Source organism: Jaculus jaculus, chromosome 17 (genome assembly GCF_020740685.1).
Source record: "Jaculus jaculus isolate mJacJac1 chromosome 17, mJacJac1.mat.Y.cur, whole genome shotgun sequence".
Lineage (NCBI taxonomy): Eukaryota > Metazoa > Chordata > Mammalia > Rodentia > Dipodidae > Jaculus > Jaculus jaculus.
In genome coordinates, this window is record NC_059118.1 from 20,557,114 (window position 1) to 20,583,740 (window position 26,627).

General features: G+C 43.9%; 1 protein-coding gene across 1 annotated transcript; it reads right to left on the reverse strand.

The window, feature by feature from the left end:
• Nucleotides 1-134: 134 nt before the first annotated feature.
• Wdr82 (WD repeat domain 82) lies at nucleotides 135-26,512 on the reverse strand. Its single transcript, XM_045136589.1, has 9 exons — nucleotides 26,313-26,512; nucleotides 18,199-18,296; nucleotides 14,350-14,416; nucleotides 8,780-8,879; nucleotides 7,683-7,799; nucleotides 7,144-7,299; nucleotides 6,130-6,199; nucleotides 4,070-4,212; nucleotides 135-2,788 (listed from the first exon to the last, which is right to left on the reverse strand). Exons 1-9 carry the CDS (start codon nucleotides 26,471-26,473, stop codon nucleotides 2,759-2,761), a joined length of 942 nt encoding a protein of 313 aa, XP_044992524.1. The 5' UTR covers nucleotides 26,474-26,512; the 3' UTR covers nucleotides 135-2,758.
• Nucleotides 26,513-26,627: the final 115 nt, after the last annotated feature.

Here is a 26,627-nt window from a genome sequence, read left to right on the forward strand (position 1 = left end):
ACAGCATTATGGAGAACGCCACATGAATCACAACAGAAGAACAACAGTTCATTCCTTTGGTGTGGGAACCAGGCAAATGATGCTACAGAGACTGGAAAAGGCTATAAGCCATAAAATTCTGTTTAAGACTGTAACATGGAAAAAAATGTTTATATGTTAAGTACAAAAGTGACATAAAATTTATATACAGTTGAATAACAACTATGTAAACACACCAAAATTCTATGCACAGAAATGTCTACAGGAACATTTAACATCAAAAGAGTAACAGTGGTACCATTTGGATGGCAAACTGGTTCTTTGTAAAATTCCCAAATTTTCCTTAACAAGCAATAATTATTGATTATACAACAGGGAATAACTTCTTAAAAATACCTTACTGGCTGGTGGTTGAGCAGTGCAGTCGGGTGTCACACAGGAAAGCAGCGGCTTTGGCCAGTTCTTCAGGTGAGAGGCTCTTCCTGATCAACACAGCCCTGCAGTGCCAGCCGTCTTCTCCCTCCTGCCTACCTCAGTGGTCGCACAGCACGTCACTTCCAGCTGCATATGTTCCATTTCTTCCCAATTCAGAGTCAGCTCTGCTGCCACAGGGCCCACAGGTAAAGGCTGTGAGGCAGTTTTTAAAGAGCATGGTGCCTCAAGCTTTGGGCACAGATGAACTCACATTTTCCTGTTGCCAGGCAAGCCGCTCTCTAGTTACGGATTATGCAGGTTTTCTTGTTAATCCACAGAGCCAAGCATTTTCCTGACCAGTTACTCCTAGCATGGATCTTAGGTGCTGAAAGTGGGCGGTAACAGCTCAGGCCATTGGGTTTGAAAGGGCAGCCATATGGGAAGACGTAACGACAAACGGGTGGTGTGGCACCACTTGCAGATTTCAGTCCTTGCCCTTTCAGTTTGAATAAACGAAAGTGCTTGTGATTCACAGCCTAAGTTTGCAGCTGAACAGAAACAGTGATGGTTTGATTTACCCACTAGCAGCTTTGTACTCTTGGGAGAGTCACAACCTTGATGGGCCTCGATTTCTGGATCTGCAGGGAGTGTTGCTTACATAAATGTTTGGGTGGGAACTTGTGAAATAACACACCACTCATTCTGCTCTAAGGCGGCCATGCAGAGGAAGGAAAGTTCAGGGGTCAGCTGCAGCTCTTCCCAACCTGGGCCTAGCAAGAGCCCCTTCCTCTCAAGAGAAAGTAAGAAAAACAGCCAGAAAGCAGGTATCACAGGTAAGTGGGCAGTGACATGTAATTGGCAAAGAAGCTTCAGACAAAGGGAAAACACTGGTTCCAGCACCCTGCCCCCAAATGCCACAAGCTAGGCACAGAAGCCATGCAAAAGTGACTGTCACACATACACAGGTGCAGACAGAGCATCATCAGGCAAGAGAGAGACCAATACTGTAGAAAGGGCCCCAAGTATGCTTGAGGAACACACAGGACTCATCCTAAGACCCTCACATAGCTGCCATGGAAACAGCAAACACTAGAAGCTTTGCTTCACTTAGTCTCCTGAAAGGAAAAGGTTAACAGCGAAGACTTAACACTTGCAGCAAACACTATTAGCAAAGACGTTTTTTCCCTGGGCTGCAGGATTCCCTTCCTTCAGCTGTCCTCCCAAGAAACTACAGATGACAGATATGCATACACAAAGATATGCGTATGCCTGCACAATATATTTAAGTGGACACGCACACTGTGCTAAAGTACAACAGAAATCAAGGGTCATATATAAAAAGGCTAAATATAACATATAACACAGGCCTAATACCAGCTCTTGGGGGAGAGCTGGGAAAGAGGGGTGCCATCTGCAGACTATGTACACAATTTGTTGTGGGCAGGGAAGGAAGGCATTAGTGTAAACTCAAAACTCATTCCACAATACTGGCCCACAGGAAAACGTGATGCGACTAAGGTACAAAAATAGACTCCTACCTTGCTTTTGAATAAACCAAGCTTGGTAGGCACACCCTCCCCCTGCAAACACTGTGGGCTTGTCTTGATGTTGGGGGATCGCACCAGGCTTCTAGCCTTTCAGCTCTTGGAACTTACCCACTAACCCCCTTCCCTCCCTTTTTAGGCTCTTGGGCCTTTTGCTACCCAACATCAGAGCTTAAGATTTGCCCAAATCACACACCCTTACAGGACTAATGGTAAAGCTTCCTCACAAGCAAAGTCCCTGTGTATCTGTCCCTTTCTGACCCCAATGCATATGAAGACTTTTTTTCTGTAAATGTTTGGCACCTAAGAAACATGATGATTGTGGGATAATGCCACAATTACACAGGGAGACTGAGTAACAAGACATGCAGGGTGAGGGCAAGGGGCACTGAGCTGCCCTAGCATCTCAAAACCAGAACTGTGGCTTCCCATGCATTATGTGGGGGGGGGGGGGGGCGAGAGAAGGATATGCAGAATTGGTGACTTCACTGGCTCTCCAGCAGCAAATACATTCAAAATTGAAGGAGCCTTGAAAGCCCCACCATAACTTAATTGTGAGTCTGGTCACCCCCTTGAAGGAACCTGGTGCAGTGACAGCTGGAAAGGCTGAATCCCAACCGAATCTGCAGCCCCAGGAATCCTTCTGAAGAAGCTTAGCAAAGTCATGTTCTTCTGAGCAGATGTGCAGCACGTCCATGGGAAGGCCATGTGAAAGGAAGTTCTCAGCCCAGTCAAGTGATCCAATCCCATCATCATTTCAGTCCCCTCTGAGTTTTTCCTGCTGGCCACCATCACAGTACAGAAACAGCCACGCATTAGGGTCAGTCATCAATGGTGGGCAACCAGAAGGCCTGGAAGGAGAAACTAAGTCAACTTTGCAAGTCTTACCCTACCCCACAGCATCAAGGTGTTCAACCCCAATAGTGGAGAAGTTATGGTCTGGTGGCCCTCTCACCTGGTTAACCAAGTGTCTTTATGTACGGACAGAAATACTCTATGAAAGTAAGATAGTTCTGTTTCCCTCCAACATTCACTGACCACTTTGCACCACAGTGGTCTAATGTTTGAAGGAAAAATAGTACTGTGTGTGGGTAACCTCACACTTAGGTCCTTTCTTTTCTGAGCAGTACTGGATAGGATGGTTCTTCTGCTGTTTTTAGTTGTGGTTTCCCGAGACAGGGTTTGATATACTTCACAGCTGAGGATGAACTCCTTACTTTCATGCTGAAGTGGTTCAACCAGTCTCAGCTTACATTAGTTACTTTACAGGTCCTGAGTTCATTCCAAACATCAGGGTAAGAAAGAGGATGCAGTAGACAATGTGCTCTGGCTATGGATAATTCAGGAAACCAGAGGTTGAAAGCTGATTGTCTGTTCTTTAGTCTTTGGTATTGTGAGATAAGGGCTCAAATAGCCCAGGCTGGTCTGGAACTTGTTATGTAGGTAGGCAAGACTAGCTTTCAAATACTATTTTTGCCTCCATCTGCCAAGTGCTAGAATTAACATATGTGCAACCATGTCTGCTTTGTTCTAAATGGTTATGTTTAAGAACTTCCAAAGAATGGAGAAGGACCATTGTGTGTGATGTCTCATACCTATAATCCCAACACTCAGGAAGCTGAGGCAGGAGGAACTGATTATAAAGTATTAGGCTGGCCAGAAAGAATCTCATCTTAAAAACTCAAACTGGGCTGGGCGTGGTGGCACACGCCTTTAATCCCAGCACTCAGGAGGCAGAGGTAGGTGGATTGCTGTGACTTCGAGGCCACCCTGAGACTCCACAGTGAATTCCAGGTCAGTCTGGGCCAGAAGTTCAAATAACAAAAAAAAAAAAAAATAAAAATAAATAAATAAATTAAAAAAAAAAAAACCACAAACTGGGCTGGGGAAATAGCTTAGTGTGTAAGGCGTTTGCCTGTGAAGCTTAAGGACCCCAGTTCAAGGCTCGATTCTCCAGGTCCCACGTAAACCAGATGCACAAGGGGGTGCATGTGTCTGGAGTTCATTTGCAGTGGCTGGAGGCCCTGGCATGCCCATTCTCTCTATCTGCCTCTCTGTCACTCTCAAATAAATAAATAAAAATGAACAAAAGAAGGCCCTTAGATGGACAATACCTTGCACTAATCACATACCATGTTGGAACATGCGCTGGCAAAGGTCATGAACTTGGGGTTGAACTGCAAACAGGTGATGGGACCCGTGTGTTTACCATCCAGTACAGCTACTTTGATACCACTCTCCCCATTCCAGACATGGATTTTGCCATCTTCTGAACCTAAAGATGATGATCAAGAAAATGTAACACTTCAAGAGGCAGTACAAAGACGTAAGAGGAAAACAAGGGACTGGGGTCTCAAGAGAGCCCAAGCATTCGGACCCAGTGTTCACCAGAAACTGAGGGAGCAGAGACAGCAAAGGAAGGACATTGAAAATCAATTAGCCCCTTCCCCTCCACTTTGAGACTAGATTTGATTATGTAGCCCAGATTAGTCTTGAACTTGCTATGAAGCCCAAGCTGGCCTCAAACTCTCACTGACTCTAGCTCTGCCTCCCAAGTACTGGGATTAGGTTAGATGTGCAAAGTGTCCTACCATGCCTTGCTAAGTCATTGACATTTCACATCCAGAAAGGGAACAAATACCATTATCTTACCAACATTTGTTAAATGAAGGTAGAGTAAATGTTAGAAATTAGTGATAAGGGCTGGAGAGATGGCTTAGCGGTTAAGCGCTTGCCTGTGAAGCCTAAGGACCCCGGTTCGAGGCTCGGTTCCCCATGTCCCACGTTAGTCAGATGCACAAGGGGGCGCACGCATCTGGAGTTCGTTTGCAGAGGCTGGAAGTCCTGGCGCGCCCATTCTCTCTCTTTCCCTCTATCTTTCTCTCTGTGTCTGTCGCTCTCAAACAAATAAATAAAAAATTAAAAAAAAAAAAAAAGTCGTGTGCCACCACACCTGACTGTCTTTAAAAAAAGAAATTAGTGATAAGATGAAGTAATGCTTTTAGAGCTTAACTCTAAAGCTCATGAAGGGAATACCAACAATAATGGAAGTTCTCATATGAAAGAACCCATACTGGGTCGTGGTGGCAAGAGGACCATAAGTTCAAGGTCATCCTTCACTACTGAGCAAGTTCCAGGTCCGTCAGTGCCACATGACACGTCTGAAAAAAAAAAACAATCCACTTACCAGCCTGGAAAGGTGATTGCTCAGTGGTTAAAAGCACATCCTGTGTAAGCAAGAGGGCCTGAGAGACAGCTAGAGTCTGATCTCTGGGACCCACCTGAACAGTTGGGCACAGCCATGCAAGTCTATAACCCTGTCCTGTGGGAAGCAGATGCTCAAGGATTGTTGAAGCTTGTGGAAAACAAAAGCAGCAAGCTCTGGGGTCCGTGAGACTCCAGTTCAACTAAGAACGTGTAAAAGCGTGAGGGAGGGAAACACCCAACATTCCCATCTGGCCACCAAAGGTGAATGTACCCTGCCACAGGTGAACACATGTGTGTAAATAACACACACATACACACATACTCTACTACAACCAAAAACCAATAAAGAAAAAAGTCATAGTGTGCTATACTGAAATATGAAACCGTCTATTATATGATTATTATTTAATGCTTATTCACTTGTATATGAGTACCAGTGTACACATGCAAGTGGAGGCTAAAGGACAACCTTGGGTATCATTTGTTAGATGCTATCTATGATTTGAGAAGGCTAGAACTTGCCTAATTAGCTACACTGTTAGGCCCTATGCGGGGTCCTCTTATTCAATTTCAGATTAGAGATTCATGCCACCACACCCGACATTTTCACACAGGCTGTGGCGATCAAACTCAGGTCCTGACCCTTGCAAGTCAAGTACTTCAACAGCAGAACTATCTCTCCAGCCCTGAAAACATCTATTCAACAGATCTTTTTTTTTTTTTAATTTAATTTATTTATTTCTTTGAGAGCGACAGACACAGAGAGAAAGACAGATAGAGGAAGAGAGAGAGAATGGGCGCGCCAGTGTTTCCAGCCTCTGCAAACGAACTTCAGATGTGTGCGCCCCTTGTGCATCTGGCTAACGTGGGGTAAGCCATCTCTCCAGCCCTATTCAACAGATCTTAATTAGTTTGCTTAGTAACTTAAGCAAATGCATAGTATACCAGAGAAATAATCCCAGAGAAAAAATGGAAAGAAACTTACCAATCATAATAAATTGAGAGTCTGGAGTAAATGAGGCCTCCAGTGTGACGGCTTTGCTGTTAGCATAACCCTGAAAGAAAACAGTAGTTCTCTTCTTGTTACAGAGTCACTAATGAAAACAATTATCTAGAAACACTAACTTAGCATACCAATTCCCTTCCACACTCTTTTTTTTTGTTTTTCGAGGTAGGGTCTCACTCTAGCCCAGGCTGACCCAGAATGTACTCTATTCTCAGAGTGGCCTTGAACTCAAGGCGATCCTCCTACCTCTACCTCTGCCTCCCATTGGCCAGGATTAAAGGCATGCCACCATGCCAGGCTACTCTCTTCTTTTTAAAATAAATAATTCTTTTTAAATATTACATTGCCAGGCATGGTGGCGCACACCTTTAATCCCAGCACACGGGAGGCAGAGGTAGGAAGATCACCATGAGTTCAAGGCCACCCTAAGAATACATAGTGAATTCCAGGTAAGCCTAGGCTAGAGTGAAACCCAACTTCAAAAAAAACCAATTATTTATTCACTTATGAGAGAGAGACTGAGAGAGAATGGTTGTGCCAAAGCCTCTAGCCACTGCAAACTAACTCCAGACACATGCGTCATCTTGTGCATTTAGCTTATGTGGGTACTCTTAGGCTTCATAGGCAAGTGCCTTAACCGCTAAGCCATGTCTCCAGCCTCCATGCAACATTCTTCTTGCCATGCACAATGTCAAAGTTCAATTTGGCTGCCACATTTCACAGAATATTCCCAACCTCCAACTACATATTCAAGGAGAATTAAAAAAAAACTGTTTACTGATAGTAATTATATTTAATTACCAAACTTAGGTCACACTGTGAATGAGAAGTGAATGTTCCAGAATCCAAATGAATTAAAAGCTTATACATAGGAAGAAAATGTGAATCTATCATTGCGGCAAAGAGAACTGTTAATCTCCACCTCCAGATAACACAATTCCCAGGTCAGGAGGTCAGAGCATGGAAATAGCCATACTCAAGCTGTCAGCTCACCCCAAATGTGTGCATGACCACTCCTTTAAATGCATCAATGAGACGGATGAAGCTGCCATTGGTGGAGATGAGTATGAGCTTGCCATCATTGCTGAACTTAAGTCCTGTCCACTCACACGTCAGGTCATACTGCATCTTAAAGGTTGCAAATGGTCCCTGCAAAACATAAAACAAAAAAATAGCAGACTCCAGGCCAAAGGTACATAGATAATCCTTTGTTAGAGCCAACTCCCATTCTGCCCCTGTAGATTTCTTTTTTAGGCAGGAAAGCAAAGATCAACTACTTCTCTCTATCTACCACATCATTTCTCCACTGCAGAAAAGGCTCTTAAAGTCCAACTTGCCCCTAAAATTTCCTTAACATCAGCCAGATAGATACTCTGCAGGCTGAGGTAGGAAGAGTTTGAGGCCAAACTGGCCTACATAGAGTAAGTTCCAGGTTAGCCGAGACCAGAATAAGATTCTGCCTTAAAAATAAATAAATGAAAGTACAAAATCTCCATAAAGGTAAAAAATAGCTCAAAGATTCAAAGTGTTACCTTATCAAAAGAACGAAGGTCATAAAGTTTGACCATTTCAGAGTTGACACCTGCAGCAAAAATTAACCCTTCTGGATCAAATGAACAAACCGGCTTGCCCTGTAGATGCATGAGACCCTAAGAGAAAAGGCAGAGTTAATGAATGCAGGATCTCACCACTGTATTGTTTGTTTACTTTTCCAATAGATTCCCATCCTACCTACAAAGCAGGAAAAGCAAACAAAAGTGTGACTAAAATGAAGCTTCAAAAAAAGAAGTCACCATACAATGATTTCCCAGTCAACCCTAGATGTATAATATTATAGAGTTCAAATAAAAACAAAGTCCTTGAGGCTAAAATCTATTAGCTCAAAGGCTCTAGGAACACTTTTTTTTAAATAATTTTTTAAATATTTATTTGAGAGCGACAGACACAGAGAGAAAGACAGATAGAGGAAGAGAGAGGGAATGGGCGAGCCAGGGCTTCCAGCCTCTGCAAACGAACTCCAGACACGTGCGCCCCCTTGTGCATCTGGCTAACGTGAGACCTGGGGAACCGAGCCTCGAACCGGGGTCCTTAGGCTTCACAGGTAAGCGCTTAATCGCTAAGCCATCTCTCTAGGAACACTTTTTAAAGTATTGAACCACAGAGTAGAATCCAGTCTATACTAGGTAAAGGCATTATTTGCTTACCAAGCAGTAGCCTACTAGTAAAATGTTTTCTCTACCATTAAGACAACTCTGGGATCACAAAATGGATGCTTTCTACAAAGAAATGCTCAATACAACAAGGCCAGGCGTAGTGGCACATGCCTTAAACCCAGCACTTGGGAGGCAGAGGGAAGAGGATTGCTGCGAGTACGAGGTCAGCCTGGGCCAGAGCAAGTCCCTACCTCAAAAAAAAGGGGGGAAGAAGGGGGTAAGGGCTGTACAGATGGCTTCATGGTTAGGGTGCATGCCTGCAAAGCCTAAGGAACCAGGTTCAATTCTCCAGGTTCCAAGTGAGCCAGATGCACACAGTGAGCCCATTCTCACTTTATCTCCTCCCTCTGTCTGTCTCTAATAAAAATAATTAAAAAAAAATCTTAAAAAAAAAAGTAACTGGGAGGTACCATTACCTGGCAGTTAGGAGACCGGAGATCCCAGAGTCGAATGGTCTTATCAAGAGACCCAGAAATGAAAGTGTCATCCACAGGTGACATGGACAAGGCCACCACCCTGAAATGGATCAAGATAAAAAGGAGATGAAGCAAAATGTAAGCAAAAATTGGTGCAAACTCTACAAATATATGTGCTAGTTCTCCCCAAACTACTGTTGTAGGAACATGCACAGGATTTTCTGCAACTCATGATCCTGGGTTAAATTCCCCAGCCCCACCAAAAAAAAAAAAAAAAAAAAAAAAATCAATTAAAAATCATAAGTACAATGAACTATTACCCCGAACCACTTGGAACCTTTATATACATTTTACATTATTATATCATACAATGGAAATGCAAAGTGGTACAGATTCCTAGGCATAGTCAAGAGATTTGAAAATGCCCACAGAAAATTGTACATGGGATAGTAGCATTTGTAATATAGTCAAAGAATAAAAATAACCTAAATGCCCATAAGTAATGAATAGAAAAACAATGTAGCATGGTATATCCATACAATGTTATGCAATATTATTTGACAATAAAAAGAAACAAGAAATCTTCTCATCTTGGCCTTCTCCATGTCTGTGGTTTCACTGAACACCAGTGTTAAGTCTGTTTCTTGCTTCTCCCCTTCCCTTCCTGCCTGAAAATGGGGGTGGGGGATACTTCTTTCTGCCTGGGTATTTTCCTACGTGCCTCTTACATGTGTCTTGTTTTGGGATGATCTCTCACTTATATGTGTAATTTTTCTTTAATCTTTGAGTTCTTCACTACTTCTTAATCTTTTTCTTTTTGAGATGGGGTGTTAGTTTGTTTTTTGAGGTAGGGTTTCACTCTAGCCCAGGCTGACCTGGAATTCACTATGTATTCTGAGGATGGCCTCAAACTCATGGTGATCCTCCTACCTCTGCCTCCCAAGTGCTGGGATTAAAGGCGTGTGCCATCACGCCCGGCCCTCTCCGGAATTCTGTGTGAAGGGGATCTTTTGGTTTTCGTGCTTTGTCTTCCCCGTGGGAATGTGTGCGCCTCCTTCAGAGCCTTTTACACCCAGGCATTCTCTGTGAAGGAGATCCTCTCTGCCTCCCTCTCCCTTTCCAGGAAGATAAGGAAAATTCTCTGCACTGAGTCAGCCAGCCTCCTCCATGAATCTAAATTCCCCCTACAATAAACCCCATAATTACTAGGGGTTTAACATCTGCTGATGTCTGGGTAAATGTATATACTATGCTTATTAAACTGCCCAGTAAGCAGTTCTCTTAATATTCATACACTTATATTAATGCTACTCTGACTTTGGGTAGACAATCTTCTCTTTTCAGATGGCAGTGACCTTGGGACGACTCAAAAGGTATCATGGAAATGCTAATAAAAATTAAAAATAAAAATAAAATTTTTTTTAAAAAAGGTATGGTGCTGGAAAGAAGTGACTGGAGTACTAAGTATATCTCAATCATACCTTCCAAAGCTCAGGGTCTAATGCGGAAGAGGCGGCAGAAAGTGTAAGAACCAAAGGAATGGTAGGACTCCTCACAACGTGCTCCCTCCAGACATAAAATGGCCTGGATAGCCAAGACCTCATAGTGTCTGATACTACCTACATAAGACTATCATAAAAGGAGGAAAAGATCATGACATCAAAATAAAAGAAAGACTGATTGAGATGAGGAGGAGATATAATGAAGAATGGAATTTCAAAGGGAAAAGTGGGGGAGGGAGGGTATTGCCATGGGATATTTTTTATAAATATGGAAGATGTTAATAAAAATTGAGAAAAAGCCCATAATTTATATTTCACCCTTCTCATAGTCCATTTTATCAATTCTTTGCTAAAATCAGATAAAGACCCAAAAGTTAGGGTTCAAAGGCCTTAGGGGGTCTCTGTGAATCCCCCAAATCCCACATCACAATCACAATTGGCAACCATAAAAGGACTCTGAAATGATAAATTATTTCTATAGTAATATGGTTCAAAAAATAAGAAATGAAGTACTGATCCATATGACAACATCAATGAACTCTGAAAACAACCTATATGAAAAAAAGCTAGATATAAAAGGTCACTAATCTGATTCCATTGATATAAAGTAGCTATAATAAGTAAATCTACAGACACAAGTAGAGTAGTGGTTGTAAGGAGTTAGGAATGCTAATGGACACAGGGCTTTGGGATGATGAAAATATTCTCGAATTATATATAGAGGCAATGTTTGCCCAGCTACGTGTACAGCCAAAAAAAAAAAACAAAAAAAAACCCATAAAATTACTTGCTGTTTTATTGTTTTTGAAAAATATTTTTCCTTATGCACAAAGGCCTCCAGATGCTGCAAACAAACTCCAGATGCACGTGCCACTATGTGCATCTGGCTTCACAGGGGTACTAGGAAATCAAGCCCATGTTCTCAGGCTTTGCAGCAAGCACCTTATCCACTGAGCCATCTCCCCACAAGACAGGGGTCCTATGTAGCTTACGTGGGCCTCCAACTCCTAATTTTCTTGCCTCTGCCTCCCTAATGTGAAGATTATGAGTGTATGCCACCTGATTGGATATGTACAGGGAACCCTGACTCAAAAAAATTGTTGGGGCTGGAGAAATGGCTTAGAGTTTAAGGCACATGCCTGCAAAGCCAAAGGACCCAGGTTCAATTCCCCAGAACCCACGTAAGCCAGATGCACAAGGGGGCACATGCATCTGGAGTTTGTTTGCAGCATCTGGAGGCCCTTGCACACCCATTCCCCCCCTATTTCTCTCTCAAATAAATAAGGAAAGATCAGATATTTTTCAAAAAAGATTATTAACTATTTCCCCAATACTTGTGGTCTCCTTTCATAGGTATACAGGTTGAAAAATCCCAGTCTTAACATTGAATATCTCAAATGGTCCAAAATATGACCCTTTTAAAACATTAACCTTAACACCAGTTGCGGAAAATTAGAAACCTGACCATATGTGAAGGCAGGTAGTCAAAGTGCAGGTATAGTATAAAATTATCTTCACAGGGCTGGAGAAATGGCTTAGCAGTTAAGATGTTGCTTGCGTAGCCTAACGACCTAGATTCAACTCCCCAGAACCCATGTAAGCCAGATGCATATGGTGGTGCAAGGATCTGCAGTTTGTTTGCAGTGGCTGGAGGCCCTAGCATGCTCATATTCTCTCATAAATAAATGAAAATTTTATTCATGTGTGTGTGGATGGGTGCTCATGCATATGGAACCAGAGGACAGCCTTAGGTATCATCTACCTTGAGACACAGTCTCTCTCCTTGGCTTGGGGCTCATCAATTAGACTAGAAAAGTGGGCCCCTGCAAGTTGGAGAGATGGTTTACTGGTTAAGATATTTGCCTGTAAAACCAAGGGCCCCAGGTTCTACTCCCCAGGACCCATTAAGCCAGCCAGATGGCACAAGGGGGAGCATGCATCTTGAGTTCATTTGCAGTGGCTGGAGGCCCTGATGCATCCATTCTCTATCTGCCTCTTTCTCCCCCCCCTTTTTTTTTCCCGAGGTAGGGTCTCACTGTGGTCCAGGCTGACCTGGAATTAACTTTGTCATCTCAGGGTGGCCTTGAACTCATGGCAATCCTCCTACCTCTGCCTCCCGAGTGCTGGGATTAAAGGCGTGCGCCACCACACCCAGCTTCTTTCTCCCTTTCAAAAAGAAAAAGTGGGCCCTGGAGCCCCAGGGATACTTATATTTTTGCATTCCCAGTACTGTGACTACAGACATGTGCTACCATGCTTGGTATTTTACATGGATACCAAGGACCAAACTCAAGTCCTCAACCTTGGAGAAAAAAAAAAAAGCAAGCAAGCATACAAACAAACCTACTTTTTATCAGCTAAGCCATTCCCCCCCCCCAACCCTCAACTTAGTGTGTGTATGGGTGCTCCAATAATACCTCTTGCTCCTGCAAATGAACTCCAGACACACACATCATTTTTTGCATTTAGCATTACATAGGTAGCAAGGACTTGAATCTGAGTTGGCCAGGCTTTGCAAGTAAGTGCCTTTAACTGCTGAGCCATCTCTCCAGGCCTCAACTCAAAATATTTTATTTATTTATTTATTTTAAAGATTTTCGAGGTAGGGTCTCACTCTAGCTCAGGCTGACCCAGAATGCACTGCAGTATCTGAGTGGCCTCAAACTCACAGTGATCCTCCTACCTCTGCCTCCAAGTGCTGGGATTAAAGAAAGGCGTGTGCCACCACTCCCAGCTTTTTGTTTTTTTGTGTTAGGGTTTCACACTAGCCTAGGCTGACCTGGAACTCACTATGTGGTCTCAAGATGGACTTGAACTCATGGCAATTCTCTCCCTCTGCCTCCTGAGTGCTGGGATTAAAGGCTACCACACCTGGCATTTTAAAAATATTTTTATTTATTTAAAAACAGAGAGAGATGGAGAGGAGACACAAACCCTCAAATTTAAAAAAAAAATTTGAGAGAGAGAGAATGGGAACGCCAGGGCCTCTAGCTACTGCAAATGAAGTCCAGAAACATGTGTCACCTTCTGCATCTGGCTTATTATGTGGGTAGTGGTTAAGGAGCTTGACTTAGGACTTGAGCCAAAGGACTCAAGATCGAATCCCCAGGACCCAAGTAAGCCAGGTGCACAAGGAAGCACATGCTTCTGGAATTCATCTGCAATGCTGGAAGCTGTGATGTGCATATTCTTTCTCTCTCTCATATAAATTAAAATAAAATTTAAAAAAGCCTGAAGACTCAATATTCGACTCTCTGGGTTCCACTTAAGCTAGATGCTCAGTGACAGAAGTGCACAAGGGGTGCATACATTTGGAGTTCAAATGCATGCTAATTCTCTCTCGCATTAAAAAAAAAAAAGGCAGCCTGCTGGGCTTGGCTCAAAAAAATAAAATACTTAAAAAATCATCAAATGAGGACTGGAGAGATGGCTTAGCGGTTAAAGCGCTTGCCTGCCAAACTAAAGGATCTAGGCTTGACTCCCCAGGACCCACATAAGCCAGATGTACAAGGTGGTGCATGCATCTGGAGTTTGTTTGCAGGGCTGGAGGCCCTGATGTGCCCATTCTCAATTTCTCCCTGCCTATTTCTGTCTCTTTCTCAAATAAATGAATAGAAATATTTAAAAACTCTTCAAATGAGGGCCAGGTATGATGGTTACTACATAGGTTTTCACTTAACAGCTTTAATCCACAACTTCCTTAGAGATATAGATATATCTATATTAATCTCACATCCTTATGGATGCTAAGCTTTCTCCACCACTGAGATATACCCCCAACCTCTTAGTATATTTATATTTTAGTGCCAAGAACTGAGCTCCCAGCCTTTCACATGCTAAGCATGCACTCTGCTGAGCTACTCTTAGCCCTTTACTGAGATTCTAGTTATCTCTGATATCCTATTCTCTGTTTCCCCTCAGTAGATCAAGAGTTGACTAAGAATAGTTTAGTTGACAAGTTGAAGTGGAATAACAAACAGAAGCAAGGAAGTAGAACTCACTAACAAAATCCTCCACTTCCATTTTCTCAGGGATAATGTTACTAAGTCTACAACATTTAGATCGTACCTTTTGCTATGTCCAGGAAAGTATCGGATGTATTTGTTGTCATGCAAGGACAAGTAGCGAATAGTATCTGTAAGACAAATAAATATGATATTGATAATATACTACATTTAGAAATTATCTTTGCATTTCCATTTTGAAAAGACAAAGAAACCACTGTATTCTACCACCTAAGAAAATTATGGATAAATAATTGCATACAGATTTCATATGACTCAAAAGCAGATCACTATTTTGGAGACTAGAGGTACAGTTCAGTGGTAGAGTACTTGCCTAAAATGTGTTAAGTTCTGGGGTCAACCCTTGCCAGTGCTGCATAAATAAATAAATAAATAAATAAATAAATGAATGAATGAATAAAAGGTTAAAAAAAATAACAGATAATAAATAGAGTATTATGCCAAAACATAGACAAACTAGTTTACAATGGTGCTTTCTGGTGGTGTTTCTCCTCATTCTATAGGCCAGGCTAGAGCAACCCTTCTGCCACAGCATCCCAAATGCTGGGATTAGATGTAAGCTCCACAGCACTTGGATTACAAGGGTCTTTCCTAGTAAAAGCATAATTAACCTGGAAGAGGATAAATAGGACCCTTTTTATACTTATCTCAACTTTACATGGCTTTTTTCAAAGTATTTAAAAAAACTTTCAAATGACAACTACAAAGTATTGGTGGTGGTTCTCATGATAGGAACTACTTACTCACCTGCCCTAAGAAGGGACGATCTCCTCCCCATTACCTGATTGCCAGAGATGAAGGAGCAGGGCTTCGCTGTCCTCTCCATTCCACTTGGTAGCTGGTGCACTGTTCCTGGCAAGGCAGTGGCCTGTACAGTTATCTCCTGTACCGGGTGGTATCATAGACCCTCAAACTGTACAAACTACTACCTCAGCCTGGAATCAGGCAAAAGGAAACGGAGTACTGGAGAGGCTCTTCAGGATGCACAAGACAGGAGAGGCAGAATCCCCATGGCAGAGGCTTGGCAGCAAAGCTGCAAGTGCCACACATTGCCCTCCTCTTGTACATTTGTAGAATCTTCATTAAACCAACCAGAACAGCAGCCCAACAGAAGAAATACCAATCATTCAGATGAACACTTATTTCCTCAGAACCTAACATTTGATATTCTTATCCCAAAGCATCAATTTCACTGCTTACATAGAAAACCACTTCTAAAACAGAGGCATAGAAAAACAGAAAAGACATATTTCCTAAAAACCAACTTCAGCTACAGAAGTGTATTGAAGACTTCTGTCCATCCGCTTTTAGACAGATAAAATAGCCATCCAAGTAATCCCTACAGAATGACAATAGAAAAGTCATTGTACTGGACCTGGTGGCGCATGCCTTTAATCTCAGTATTCTGGAGTTTGGAGGGAGGAGGATCACTGTGAGTTCTAGGCCAGCCTAAGACTACACAGTGAATTCCAGGCCAACCTGGGCTAGAGAGAGACCCTACCTCAAAACAACAAATCACCCTGAGTCCAATGAATCCCAGAATTCTAGGACAACCTGGGCTAGAGTATGACCTTACCTCACAAAAACAAAATGGGGGGAAAAAAGTGAAAGGGGGCTGAAGAGATGGCTCAGCAGTTAATGTGCTTGCCTGCAAAGCCTAAGGACTGTGTTCGACTCTCCAGGTCCCACATAAGCCAGATACAAGCACACAATGTGGCGCACATACACAAGGGGGCATACAGGTCTAGAGGGCCTGGTGTGGCAAATCTTGCTTATTCAAAAACAACAAAAACAAAAACAAGAAAGAAAGAAAAGAAGGGCTGGAGAGGTGGCTTAGTGGTTAAGATGCGTTCCTGCAAAGCCAAGGGTTCGATTCCTCAGGACCCATGTAAGGCAGACGCACAAAGTGGTGCATGAGTCTCTGTGTGGAGTTCATTTGCAGTGGCACAGGGGCCTGATATGGTCACTTTCTATTTGTCATTCTGACTCAAATAATTTTTAAAAAGGGTGAAGTGGTAAACCAATAAGGCAAGAAGCAAAGCCCACCTTCCCAAGCTGAAGAACTTTATGGAAAAGAAGCTATCATTGAAATGAAATGATGGCAGGCAAGTCCCAGGCATACTGCAGGGATTGGCTCCCTTTTTGTATGGTAGAGACACAATTAGCAGGCAGCAGAACAATACTGGAATCGTTAACATGACCCAACCTTGAAAAAACAAAACAAACAAAAGCTTATTTAGGGGCTGGAGAAATGGCTTAGTGGTTAAGGCACTGGCCTGCAAAGCCAAAGGACCCAGGTTTGATTCCCCAGGACCCACATAAGCAAGATGCACAAGGGAGAACATGTGTCTAGAGTTCATTTGCACTGGCTAAAGGCCCTGGTGCACCCATTCTCTCTCTGTCTCTCTCTGTCTCTCTCTCTCTCTCTCTCTCAAATAAATAAATAAAATATCAGAGGTGGACATGGTGGCACATGCCTTTAATCCCAGTACAGGAGCGGCAGAGGTAGGAGGAGGATCACTGTGAGTTCTAGGCCACCCTGAAACTACATAGTGAATTCCAGGTCAGCCTGAGCCTGACAACCTACCTCCAAAAGTCAAAAGCCAACCAACCAAACAAAAACACCTAATGTAAAAATAAGTGTATTTAAATTACCAAGACAGTTTGTTAACTTTAGACTTGTGCCAAAAGAAACCAGGCAAAAACAAAGATCCCACAGCTGGGCATGGTGGCATATAGCTTTAATACCAGCACTTAGGAGCTGGAGAGATGGCTCAGCAGTTAAGGCACTTGCCTGCAAAGGCAAATGACCCAGGTTCAATTCCCTCCCCCCCACATAGAGTGGCTCATGCATATGGACTTTATCTGCAGTAGCTGGAGGCATGGGATGACCATTCTCCCTACCTATCTTATCTAATCTATCCATATCTCTCTCTGCTTGCAAATAAATAGAATATTTAAAAAATTAAGCATGGTGGTACACACCTTTCTTTAATGAGGGTGGAGGTGGGGCGTGGTAGGAGGATCACTGTATCACTGTGAGTTCAAAGCCACCCTGAGATTACATATTGAATTCCAGGTCAGCCTGGACTAGAATGAAACCTTACTTCTAAAACCAAAATAAACAAACAAACAAAAATCTAGAGGTGTGCTACACCCTGGATCCTTGAACTTGGATCTTACTGCTTCTTGGAGTCCTGGGATGTTTATGCAATTACTCCTTTCTATAGTCCATTTTGTATATTTATAAGTTCTTTCATTCAGGATTCTTTCCTTCAGTCAGCAATGCTGAAACCTTATTTATCTTCATTCCTCCTCCCCTTCCCTGACTGCTCTTTGTGGTCCCCCTACCCCCAGGTAGGGTTTCACTCTGGCTCAGGATGACCTGGAATTCACCATGTAATCCCAGGGTGGCCCCAAACCTGGGCAATCCTACCTCTACCACCTGAGTGCTGGGATTAAAAGCGTGTACCACCACACACAGCTTGGAGACAGTGTCTCACCATGTAGCCCAAGCTGCCCTGGCTCTCCCACTACTCTTGCTTCAGACTCTCAAGTGCTGCAATTACACCTAACTCAAAAGACAGTTTATGCTGCGTGTCAGGTACTCTTTCCTTTTGTTTGTTCTAAAAGTATTCTTTTGTTTCAAATACTACAAATCACAATATAGTTACTTCCCACTTCCCATTATAAACAGATTTTTCAGGTTCAAGTTCTTCAGTGCCTAATGACTTGCTTCTAGCATTCTTAAGTCATGTAATGTAACTGCTAACATCATAGGAAAATATTTAAACTAACATAACTGATACCAAAGCAGTAATAATCACAGATGGTCAGAGAACTAAAAACACAGGAAAATGGTGACCACAACCTCTGAAAGAAGTTTTCTTACCATCTATTTTGTTAGAGCTGTAAACCACGGTGTTTGCTGCATGAGTATATCTGATGAGATCCACGCCATATTTTTTACTGTACAGGGTCCTCTTTGGTCTGAAGAGGAAATACAGAGGGAAAAACCATCAGAAACCTCTATCACAATCTCAGATCTCCAAATAATCAGTAACACTTGAGTGATGTATCAAAGAACATTCTTGGTAAATTCTAATACTAGAAAGAAAACAGAATTTCTTGTAAAAGGAGGAAACAAACAATCAATAGGTATGATGCACAATCTATGGCCCAGCTACTCAGGAGACTGAGGCAGAAGGATGGCTTGAACCCTGTCTAGGCAACACAGGGAGACTCTCATCTCCTATAAATAAAAATCAAGCCTTGTGAAGAATAAAGACTTTGGGCTGGAGAGATGGCTTAGCAGTTTAAAGTACTTGTCTGGTAAGCCGCAGGACACAGGCTTTATTCCCCAGGACCTATGTGAGCAAGATGCATAAAGTGGTGCATATGTCTGGAGTTCATGAGCAGCGGTTAGAGGCCCAGATGGGCCCAGTCTCTCCTCCCCCCACCTTCTCTCTCAAATAAATTTAAAAAATAAAGAATATCCATGCGTGGTGGTGCACACCAGTAATCCCAGTGCAGGGGACTGAATTCAAGGTCACCCAGAAACTACACAGTGAATTGCAGGTCAGTCTGGGCTAGATAGAGTAAGATCCTACCTTGAGAAAAACAAAACAAAAACACAGGATAAAGACTTTGGTGGGGCATGGTGATGCATGTCTTCAGGCCCAGCACTCTGAGGCTGAGGTAGCCTGGTACTACCAAATAAGTTCCAGGTCAGCTTAGAATAAAAACCCAGCCCTTCTCCCCCAAGAAACCTTACTTTTGCATACTTAGGGCTGAGATTAGGAAGTAGCATTAAATATGGGCTTGTTGACTTTTCTTGGTGTGTTTGCAGTGTGTGTGTCACAGTACTGTTGATCCTCAACTTCTGCCCTGCTTGAGGCAAGGTCTCTTGTTGACAGCTATGTCTATGCTTCCTACTGTGCCTACTGTTTTTTGTTTATTGTTATTTACTTGAGAGTGTCAGACAGAGAATGCTCCAGCACCAAGGCTTCCAGCCAGAACTCCAGATGCATGTGTCCCCTTGTGCATCTGGCTAACATAGGTCCTGGGGAAATCGAGCCTTGAATCGGGGTCCTTAGACTTCACAGGCAAGTGCTTAACCACTAAGACATCTTTCCAGCCCTGTGTCTACTTTTTAGTGGGTGCTGGGCATCTGATATGCACAGACTTGACAGTCAAGTGCTTATCCATTGAACCTTCATCCCAGCTCCCTTATTTTTAGTTTGTTTTCCTAAATAAACTATTCTTGAGCTTTGTATTTCAGCACTATTAGTATATTTAAATTTTGAGAACACAGGAGGCAGAGAGAGAGAGAGAGGCCACTGCAAAGAACTACAGAAGCATGCACCACCTTGTCCATCTGGTTTACATGGGTACTGAGGACTCGAACCTGGGTCCTTAGGCTTTACAGGCAATGTCTAAACCACTGAGCCCTCTCTCCAGCCCTAGTGCAGCACTATTACATAGGTGTATTTCATGTATTGTGTGCCTCATTTTTAGCTTTTTGAGGCAGTGTCTCATGCAGCCCAGGTTGGCTTCCAACTCACTATGTAGTTGAAGATGACCTTGAACTCATGACTCTCATGCCTCCTAAGTGCTGGGGTTACAGACATGTGCTACCACATCAGTCTTCAAAAGTAAACTTTGAGAGGCTGGAGAGAGAGCTCACTTGGTAGTGCTTGCTTTGTAAGCATAAAGGCCTGAGTTTGATTCCCAGAACCCACAAAAAAATGTTCAGGGCGGTGTCACACATTTGTAATTTCAGCACTGGGAAGGAAGAGGCAGGGAGATACCAAGGGCTGATTGTTCAGCCATTTTAGCCTAACTGGTTGAGTTACAGGCCAATGAGGGACCCAGTCTCAAAAAAGTATACAGCAACAATACCTCCAAGTTGTCCTCTGGCCTCCACCACCTACACAGGAACACACATGCATGCAAGCACACAAAAGAGAACAAAACAGAAAAATAAGGCCAGGCGTGATGGCACATAATCACAGTACTCTGGAGGCAGAGGTAGGAGGATCACCAAATTTGGGGCCATCCTGAAGACTACATAGTGAAGACCAGGTCAGCCTGGACTAAAGTGAAACCCTACCTTGAAAAACCAAAACTTAAGAAAAACAGAAGCTGGCAAAACACTGTAACACCTTAAAAGAGGTATATAAGGAATACCTCAAACTCCAGAATTTAAAAAAATATTTTATTATTCATTTATTTGACAGAGAAAGAGGGAGAGAGAATGGGTGTGTCAGGGCCTCCAGCCACTGCAAACAAACTCCAGATGCGTGCCTCCCCTTGTGCATCTGGCTAACATGGGTCCTGGGGAAATTGAACAGAGGTCCTTTGGCTTTACAGGCAAATGTCTCAACAGCTAAACCATCTCTCCAGCCCCCAGAATTTTTTCTGAGGGTCTTGCTCTAGTCTAGGTGAGCTGGCATTTGTTCAGTAGTTCCAGGTTGGCCTTTAATGCAGAGAGATCCTCCAGAGTGCTGGGATTAAAGGAGTGTGCCACCACCAGCAAACCCAACAACTCTTAAAAGCAGATCTCAGAAAAATCTATGGCTGCCGGGTGTGGTGGTGCACACCTTTAATCCCAGCACTTGAGAGGAGGCAGAGGCAGGAGGATTACGGTGAGATCGAGGCTACCCTGAAACTACATAGTGAATTCCAGGTCAGCCTGGGCTAGAGAGTGAATATCTTGAAAGACCAAAAGAAAAAAAGAAAAAGAAAAGAAGGTAAATTTCTTTTGCTGGTATTAAAGGTATGCACCACTATGCCCAGCAAGTTTGCCTTCTCAAGGTAAAGTTCTTTTGAAACCTGGGGGCTAAACAATCAAAACATTCAGATAACCTTAAGAAAGCAATCCTATCACTGGGTGTGGTGGCACACGCCTTTAATCCCAGCATTTGAGAGGCGGAGATAAGAGGACCACCATGAGTTCGAGGCCACACTGAGACTACATAATGAATTCCAGGTCAGCCTGGGCTAGAGCGAGACCCTGCCTCAAAAAACAAAACAAAACAAAACAAAGCAATCTTTTGTACCTTCAGTGAGGCTAAGGGCCTCCCCTACATGAAAACTATTTCCCAACAGGACTTCTCACATAATTATACTGGATTCGCCACCTCTTTATCTTTACTGAAATAAAACACTACCAGATCTCGTCCACTGTCTAGGGTTCTGCTATGTAGTTAGTGCATAGTTCCAATGAGTAAGTTGTGCTTGCTCTTGCTCTGTAAATGAATTGCTTGCATCTATTGGAGAAGATGTCAACCCTAGTATTTCAACCCATTTATCTATATAACAGAAGAGAGGGCTGGTGGGGATATGGCCCCGTTACAGAGGGCTTGCTAGCATGAGGAGGCTCTGGGTTCTGTCTCCAACACTGTAAACAAGTAAACAGGAAAGACAGACCCTAAAGAGTCACTGTTAGTACTGTAAAAATTCTTTGGGTTTGCCAGATGTGGTGGTAAAGGTAGGAGGATCACCATGAGTTCAAGGCTACCCTGAGACTACAAAGTGATTTCCAGGTCAGCCTGGGCGAGCCTCTACCTGGAAAAACAAAACAACAAAACAAAAACAAACCCAAAAACCTTTGGGTTCAACTTAGATGTGGTGATATTTCCAGAAACACTAACCTGAGGTTTGTTCCTAATGAAAGAAATCTATTTCCTTATTTCATTCTCTACTCTGAAAAGCAAGATCCAAATGTATCTTGTAAAGATCCATTTCAGGGTTTTTATAAAGCTCTGTGGCCTATTTTCCAAATCTTTTGGCAAGCCTCTTCAATGATTTTGTAGATGAGGTATAAACAAAGAAAGTAATAGTAAAGCCAGTCTGTTGTGTCGTTTGCTTACAATCCCAGTAGAAGGCAGGAGGGACAGAAAGTCAAGGCCAGCCTCAGCTACACAGCAAGTTGGAGGATACCATGGGCCATATAAGACCCTGCCTCAAAAATAAATAAATAAATAATAAGGCTGGAGTGAAGGCTTAGGAGTTAAGCCATTTGCCTGCAAAGCCTAAGGACCCATTCTCCAGTGCCCAAGTATGCCAGATGCACAAGGTGGCGCATGCCGTCTGGAGTGAGTTTGCAGAGGCTGAAGGCCCTGGTGTACCCATATCCTCTGTCTGCCTCTCCCTCTTAAATAAATAATTTTGATTAAAAAGAGCCACGTATGGTGGTGCACGCCTTTAATCTCAGCACTCGGGAGGCAGAGGTAGGAGGATTGACATGAGTTCGAGGCCACCCTGAGACTACATAGTAAATTCCAGGTCAGCCTGGATTAGAGCAAAACCCTATCTTGAAAACCAAACCAAACCAAACCAAACCAAAATGAAACAAAAATTATAAATAAATAAAGCCTTCCTTCTGAATGGTTTGCATCACTCACCTTATCTTCTTCCAAGTTGAAATAGCACTCCAGGCCAACATAGGGTTTAAATGGACAGAAAACTGGAAAATACTATGAATTTTTAAAAATTGGGTGGCTGGGCATGGTGGTGCATGCCTTTATTTCCAGCACTTGGAAGGCAGAGGTAGGTGGATGCAGTGCGTCTGAGGCTACCCTTACACCCTTAGTGAATTCCAGGTCAGCTTGGCTACAGACAGAGACCCCCACCTTGAAAAAAAAAGGTGGGGGGCTGGAGAGATGACTTAGCAAAGCCTAAGAACCCAGGTTTGATTCCCCCAAACCCAAGTTACAAACCAGACAGATGCACGTGGTGGCACACACAGTGGCTACAGGCCCTGGTGTGCCCATTTCATATTCCCTCCCCCAGCTTGAAAAATAAATAAAACTTAAAAAAATCTTGCTTTTTCTGGGTGTGGTGGTACATGCCTTTAATCCCAGCACTGGGGAGGCAAGGGTAGGACAGCAGCTGTGAGTTCGAGGCCACCCTGAGAATAGTGAAATTCAGGTCAGCCTGAGCTCCAGTGAGACTTTGCTGCAAAAAACAAAGAAAAAAAATCTTGCTTTAGCCTGCCCCCCCCACTTTTTCCTGCTAGGGCGTGTTTTTGTCCCCCTTACAGCACTACTTCATGCATTAGCTAGCAGTGGCCAGAGTGGACTGTCATCCTCCTCCAAATGCTCTTCCACCTGTTCTTGTTGAGCCAGCCTTACTGATGATCCCAGAGCTATGGATGCTGTCTCTGCTCTCCTGCAGGACTGAAGTTACAGGTGGACATGGCCATGCTCAGCTACTTATGTAGATTCTAAGTCAGGTGGTCTCAGGCCCCCTCAGACACTCATGCTTGCACAGGAAGCACACTTAACTACTGAGCCATCTCTCCTGCCCTTGTTTTAGCCACTTCATTTTGTTTTTGTTTTGTTTTCAAGGTAGGGTCTCACTCTGGTCCAGGCTGACCTGGAATTAACTATGTAGTCTCAGGGTAGCCTTGAGCTCACGGAGATCCTCCTGCCTCTGCCTTCCGAGTGCTGGGATTAAAGGTGTGCACTACCATGCCCGGCTCTGTGTTTTAGCCACTTAAAAAAAAAATTATTTATTTGTTTTAGGGAAGGAGGGAGAGAAAGAGAGAGAATGGGTATGCCAAGGCCTCCAGCCACTGCAAACTAACTCCAGATGCATGTGCCACCTTGTGACTCTGGCTCATGTAGGTCCTGGGGAATTGAACCTAGGTACTTAGGCTTCACAGGCAAGTGCCTTAACTGCTAAACCATCTATCTCTCCAGCCTATTTTAGCCACTTTTAAGCACAAATTCTAACACTGATGTCATCTAATAAATATGTGACTTCCAAGGAAACAACAACTTTCTTCTAATGTTGGTTAGTTGTTGAATTTGGATCATTCTTTCAAACGAAATTATATTATACATACATACATACATACATGTATATGTATGTGGTGACAAGTCTTGCAGTACAGCCCAGGCTGGCTACCAATCCAAGCTCGGCCTCCCTTGGCAACAGGGGAGTTCTGTGAATGCTGTGACTCTAACTTTGTAACTATGTAAAAATATTATATACATGAATAAACTGCACTATTTTATAAAACTGGCATTTTACCAGACATAATCTTATGCTACTGTCATTCTTCCCAATAGGCTGAAATTCTACCACATTTGGGAATAAGTTATGAAGGAATGCTGGCACAACTTCCATTTCCTTTGAATGAGGATATGCATTCTCATCTTCAGGCACTGAGGGAGGCACTAATCTGTGTACAACACGATGTATTTCAAGCAAACCAGCTTCAAATTACTTCTAGTTCCAGGACGCCTGTCATGAGCCTGCCACCCCAACTTTAACTACTACTTTCTCTTCCAAACAGATTCAAGTGGTCAGATCTGGACAGAAACCCCCAAGTACTAAATGAGTAACACTGACTCAAATAACCATCTGCCCAGCTAATAATCCCCCCTCCCTCAGGACCACCACTCTGCAAGCCACTCTTCCACACGCTGCAGGCAGATCCGGAGACAGTTACATAACTTTCTTATAGACCCAGGAGGTAACACAATTGGGGAGAACATTATATACAGCTCAGCACACAACAGTATCACTTTAGATCATCAAATTCAGAGACAAGTTCCAAAAGAAAAGCAGTTTTAGAAGGAGCGAAAAATCCAAAGTATTAAAAACAACAACAACACAACTAGGACTTGTAGCTAGGTCAACAAAATGATGTCTCATAAAACTGGTGGCCACTAAGTTAAACCAAACCTCCCCTGCTTAGGAAAGGAAGCTGAAGTTGTAAAGGGAAATCAAATTCAAACCAGAATCTGCTCGAAAGGAAGTCATCCCATGCTAAGGACTTGGAGCAAGCCCTCAGGGTAAAGCCGAGCCCCTCCTCACCCCCCAGAATATGAATAAGTCAAAGTGCTCTGCTCGTAAAAGACTGCGGGGATCCACGACAGCAGCTCTCCAAAAGCTCTACTTACACTTGAAAACTTTCGTGCCCAGACTCGGGATTTTGATAATTTTAAGTGAACCAGAGAAACTGTTGGGATTTTTTTTTTTTTTTTTGGTTGCATGTTGTGAGACAAGACCTCTGCTATATAGCCTAGGCTGTTCTAGAACTCATGATCTTGCCTGTCCCAGCTTCTCAAATTACAGGCCAGGGCCGCCACGCCCGGTTACACAGTTAAGAAAAGTATAAAGAGGGAACACAAACTGTTCTAGGGTGCCTTTCTTTTGTTTTAAAGAGAGCTCGCCTTCTGGTCGGGGATGGGACGGCCAAGTTCAAGTTCGCTTGCGCCTGACAAGGCAAAAGTTTTTTTTTTTTTTTTCAGGGATTACTGCTTTCCCCAAGTTTACTATAAACGTGGGCGTTGGGGTCTGCGGGAGCAAGGGAAAGGGGGCCCTGGAACAAGGCGAAAAGCCGGGAAGCAGCGCCAAGAGGCACAACAGAGAAATCCCGACAGGTTAAAAACTGCATTTCCCGCGCGACCTGACGGACGGCTGGACGCACGCATGCATGGATGCATGCATGCACGCATGGCAGACAGGCCGCGCGGGAAGCTGAGAGGGGCAGGCGACCCGGCGCGGTGCCAAGAGGGGGCTGAATCGAGGTCACCGCGGGAACAGGACACGGGACTGCCGCGGCCCCTGCAGATCTGCATCTCCTGACAGCCGGAGGAATGGGGTTGGGGGGAATTAAAAAAAAAAAAAGGCTGTGCATCTACTGGTCGCGGGTTGCAGTGGACAGAGCGTTTAAAGGTCAAGGTCAAGGTGGGGTTTGGCAAGCGTTTGCAGCAGCGCTCTGAGGAGCTCCAACACACAGAAAATAACAACGCTATCGTTACAACTACCATCTTTCTTCTTTTTTTTTTTTTGTTTTTGAAAGATCAGATCCCCGGGGCGGCTGGCTGGAGAAAAGGAGCTGGCAGGAGCGAATTTAAAAAATAATAACAATAAAAAGGTCGGGGGGACCGGAGGGCGAGTCGCAGGGTCCGTGCTGGGATTCCCACCCGAGGGCAAGAGAGAGGACGGGATCTGAGAAGCGGGCCCGCGGCCATGGCCGCAACTCACTTGCCCTCCTGGCAGTCGTAGAGCACGATGGAATCGTCGTCGCTGCTCGAGATGACCGTCTCGCCATTGGGGCTGAAGTCAAAGCAGTTAATCTTGTCCGAGTTCTCGCGGAACACCTTGGCGACGCGGAAGCTCCGCAACACGCTGTCGGTCAGCTTCATGGCGGCGAAGGCGGCGGCGGCGGCGCAGGCCCGGGGCGGGGCGGGGCCGGGGCGGGCGAGCGCTGAGGCGGCGAGCGCTGGGGCAGCGGGCGGGCTTGCTGAAGGCCAACCCGGGCGGAGCAGACGCCGCGCTGGCGGCGAGCGGGAGAAGGGC